At 31.7% G+C, this 3,446-nt stretch overlaps 1 protein-coding gene across 1 annotated transcript; it reads left to right on the top strand.

Annotated features, from left to right (window-relative positions):
- Positions 1-2,070: 2,070 nt before the first annotated feature.
- LOC112523123 (BAG family molecular chaperone regulator 5, mitochondrial) lies at positions 2,071-3,133 on the top strand. The gene is made up of 2 exons (XM_025132583.1): positions 2,071-2,807; positions 2,938-3,133. The coding sequence occupies exon 1, from the start codon at positions 2,207-2,209 to the stop codon at positions 2,804-2,806; it is 600 nt and encodes a 199-aa protein (XP_024988351.1). The 5' UTR covers positions 2,071-2,206; the 3' UTR covers position 2,807; positions 2,938-3,133.
- The last annotated feature ends 313 nt before the right edge of the window (positions 3,134-3,446 follow it).

The raw sequence follows: 3,446 nt of genomic DNA, 5'->3' as shown, positions 1-3,446 counted from the left end.
GTGTTCTTCTATCTGTTGTTCTTCAATAGCGTTTGAAGTTCAATAAATCAAAAATAAATCAAAGGTTGTTGGTCTCAAGCAAAGTTGTAGTGATGTCATTGTTGGTGAAAGACCGAATATGGATAATTTTCCTTTCAACCACTGCTTCCAGATTGTTGTCCAAGAATTGATAAAAAGTGGGTTGGAATTTGGAAGCATAGTATATTTTTGGTATACTGTTTATGATAATTATTAAGTACTTAGTTCTTAATTGTTTAGACATTTTAAGAATAAAAAACAAACAGATAGGGAAAATTGTTAATTTGATCATTCAAGACAGTATATTCAGCACAATCAACAAACAATAATTTTATCTAATTCATACAACCTACTTTATCTACACAACTAACTTTATCTAAACGGGACCTAAAGAAAAACCAACCAAACAACCTAACTAAAATCCATTCAAATATGTACTTAAAAAATAAGTTAACTTATGTTTGCTAAACAATGCCTAAATATAGTGGCACAACTATGTAAGCACCAGAAGGTACACCGACACCCCCCCCCCAAAAAAAAAAACATTTAGGCACTATTGAATAAATAACCAATACGAAAATTGGTCTCCCGCCTCTTATGAGCATAAAGTCGATTATGCTTTTATAAACACACGACTCATTTGGTGGAAATAAAGCACACAACTATCCCCTTTTGCCGAATCGAGTGATCGTCGACCGCCCAGTTATGAGCCACCCACTCCAACCCTTTCTACCGAGCGAACCACCGATTCTACCTCAGGTTAGGGTTTAATGATTTTGAAATTTCTGATCACTTTTTTTAATCAGTGAAGTCTTTTTTTTGTTTGGTTCTTTATTACATTATGATAAATGTTTTATGCTTCATTAGGATTCTTAAAGTGCTTCTTCCCTGTTTTTTTTCACCGAAAAATGCTTTCTATTTCATTAGGACCCCTATGGGTTATATGAAGTATGTAACCTACTTGTTTTGTAATCTTCCGTTATGATTTATGATAAATATTGTTTTTTTCTTTATTTGATTAATTGGTTGAATGATTATGTATTCTTATTTGGTTTAGTGATTTATGTGTTCTAAAGGGCATTCAACAATAGATGATCCAGTAATGTTGATAGTCGTAAATAAAAAGGGATAAGGGGTTCGTGCTCGTGTATTTGTTCATAAATTTAGCAATGATATTACCCATTGCGATTGCGACAGCTGAGAGGACAATTTCAGCTATGAACATTGTGAAGAACATGTTGCGTAATAGAATAGAAGATTGATGGATGAATGATTACGTAGTTACTATATTAAAAAAATAATGTTTTTACTAAGATGGATACTGAATATATCATAGATAAGTTTCAAAAACAAAAACTTGTTGAGGTTATTATTAGTTCTGTTAAAGTTGAATATCATCAATATAATTTTTTGGTTATGTCTTTACCTAAATAATAATAACCTTAAAATATTTTATGTTAACTAGAAGGGTACTCGTGCAATGCATCGAAACATTTCAGTTTCAATGTTTCATTACAATACGGTTTTATGTGGTTTTGAAAAAGTGATAATGTTTTTATTTTTAAATAAAATATAAATTTGAAAATATTTAAAAGATTTGAAAAAATTATATCGATATTAGTATCAAATTAACTATTTAAAGGTTCATGTTTTGTGTATTTTCTTTAATTCAAAATTTTTATTATAATCTAATTTAACGTAATAAAGTAACTTAATTTAGGTTTAATATTATAATTTTTTATAAATATAATAATTAAGTATTTTTTAGAACTCAATGATTATTTTAATTGTATTTGATTATGTTTATCTACAGTTAATTACACGAATTCAAACATAAAATTTTAATAAGTTGTACTTATACACAATTTACTTGTAATCTAGAATTTTAAGTAATATGCATCACTAAACAGTACTTTGTACATCAAAAATGATTTTTAAGAATTTTTGTCAAATATTTTATAAGATAGTATAGATATAATAATCATTGTAAAAATTAAATAAGAATTAATATAAAACAATATATTTACAAAAAATAACATAAGAAAAAGTATAAATAAACTTTTAACAATGGATAATTAACACCGACACTTCATCCGCAATATGCGCAAAAAGAGGTGGTCATCGGTAACTTTTCCACTCCATACCCACTGATCACACCCCCACCACCACTCTCTGCCGTGCACACGCCATGAAATCATCATGCAGAATCCGATCCTGCTCCTCCGCCGACGGCGCCACCACCACCAACACCTTCAAAGGTGACAATTCTCAAACCAATTCCACCGAAATCCCCATCACTTTTCACCTCTCCAATCATGAATCCACCGCAGCTGTTAAGATACAATCGGCTTACAGATCTCATGCAATTCGCAATTTAACCAACAAAATCAAAGCCGTGAACTCGGAAGCCGATAAACTACAACGACTGATCCAACTCCAGGAAACAGTTGATGCGGTACGAACCAACAATCGAGACCGAATTAAGATGAATGAGGCGCTGATGAGGTTATTGTTTACGCTTGATTCGGTTCCTGGACTTGATCCGACGGTGAGAGAATTCCGGAGGAACGTGAGTCGTCGGATCGTCGGGTTGCAGGAGATTTTAGACTCCATCTGTGAAGCAGGAGAGGCGAATTGGGATGGATTTTTGAGGGATTGGGACGACGTCATCATGGGGATCGAACATGAGATCTGTAAAGAAAAAGGCGGAGCCGATTCACATGAATTTGAGAGATTTTGTGCAGAGAATCTAGGGTTTCAGTGCTTACAACGATTTCTTCGTCAATGAGGTAAAACCACATAATTTGACTGTTCATTTTGTTCCAGATTTCCATGTTATTTTGATCCAATCCATATCCAACCAACCTCCCTCATCATCACCATCATCATCGAAGCTTTCATTGTCTTGCTTGATTGCAGATTCAACGCCTAGACTAATTCCCCTGCTATACAATTTACATCTTTGCGACGGATGAAAATCCGTAATGAATACACACCTTATTAGAGAGAGAATGTGAATTAAAAAATTAAATAAATTTAAAATATTTAAAAATATAATGTCTTAATTGATAAGCTATAGAACATTGATAAAGACAGAAATGAGACGATGAAATGAAAGAATTATAGAAGGGTTTTATTTGATACGGATAGTTTAGTTGTCTTAATTTGTCTAATTCAATCTCGTCAAGCTTCAATTTATTATCAAATAAAACGTGGAATAACAAATTTTTGTATCCCATATTGTCCCCAACTCCCAAATGCATGGTTAGATATATCATATAAGTAAAGTATGTAATGCAATAACTAGTTACCTATTTCTATAATGGATATTTTTTGTTAAAATACAATGTTTTATTAAAAAAGAAATTGAAAGTACAATGTTGTAATAAGAAGAAACAACAATGCGATACCATAATAAAAAAAGTTAT

Source organism: Cynara cardunculus (assembly GCF_001531365.2).
Source record: "Cynara cardunculus var. scolymus isolate 2C chromosome LG 12, CcrdV1, whole genome shotgun sequence".
Lineage (NCBI taxonomy): Eukaryota > Viridiplantae > Streptophyta > Magnoliopsida > Asterales > Asteraceae > Cynara > Cynara cardunculus.
Note: the sequence above shows the minus strand (reverse complement) of the source record. Positions and strands in the feature narration are given on the sequence as shown.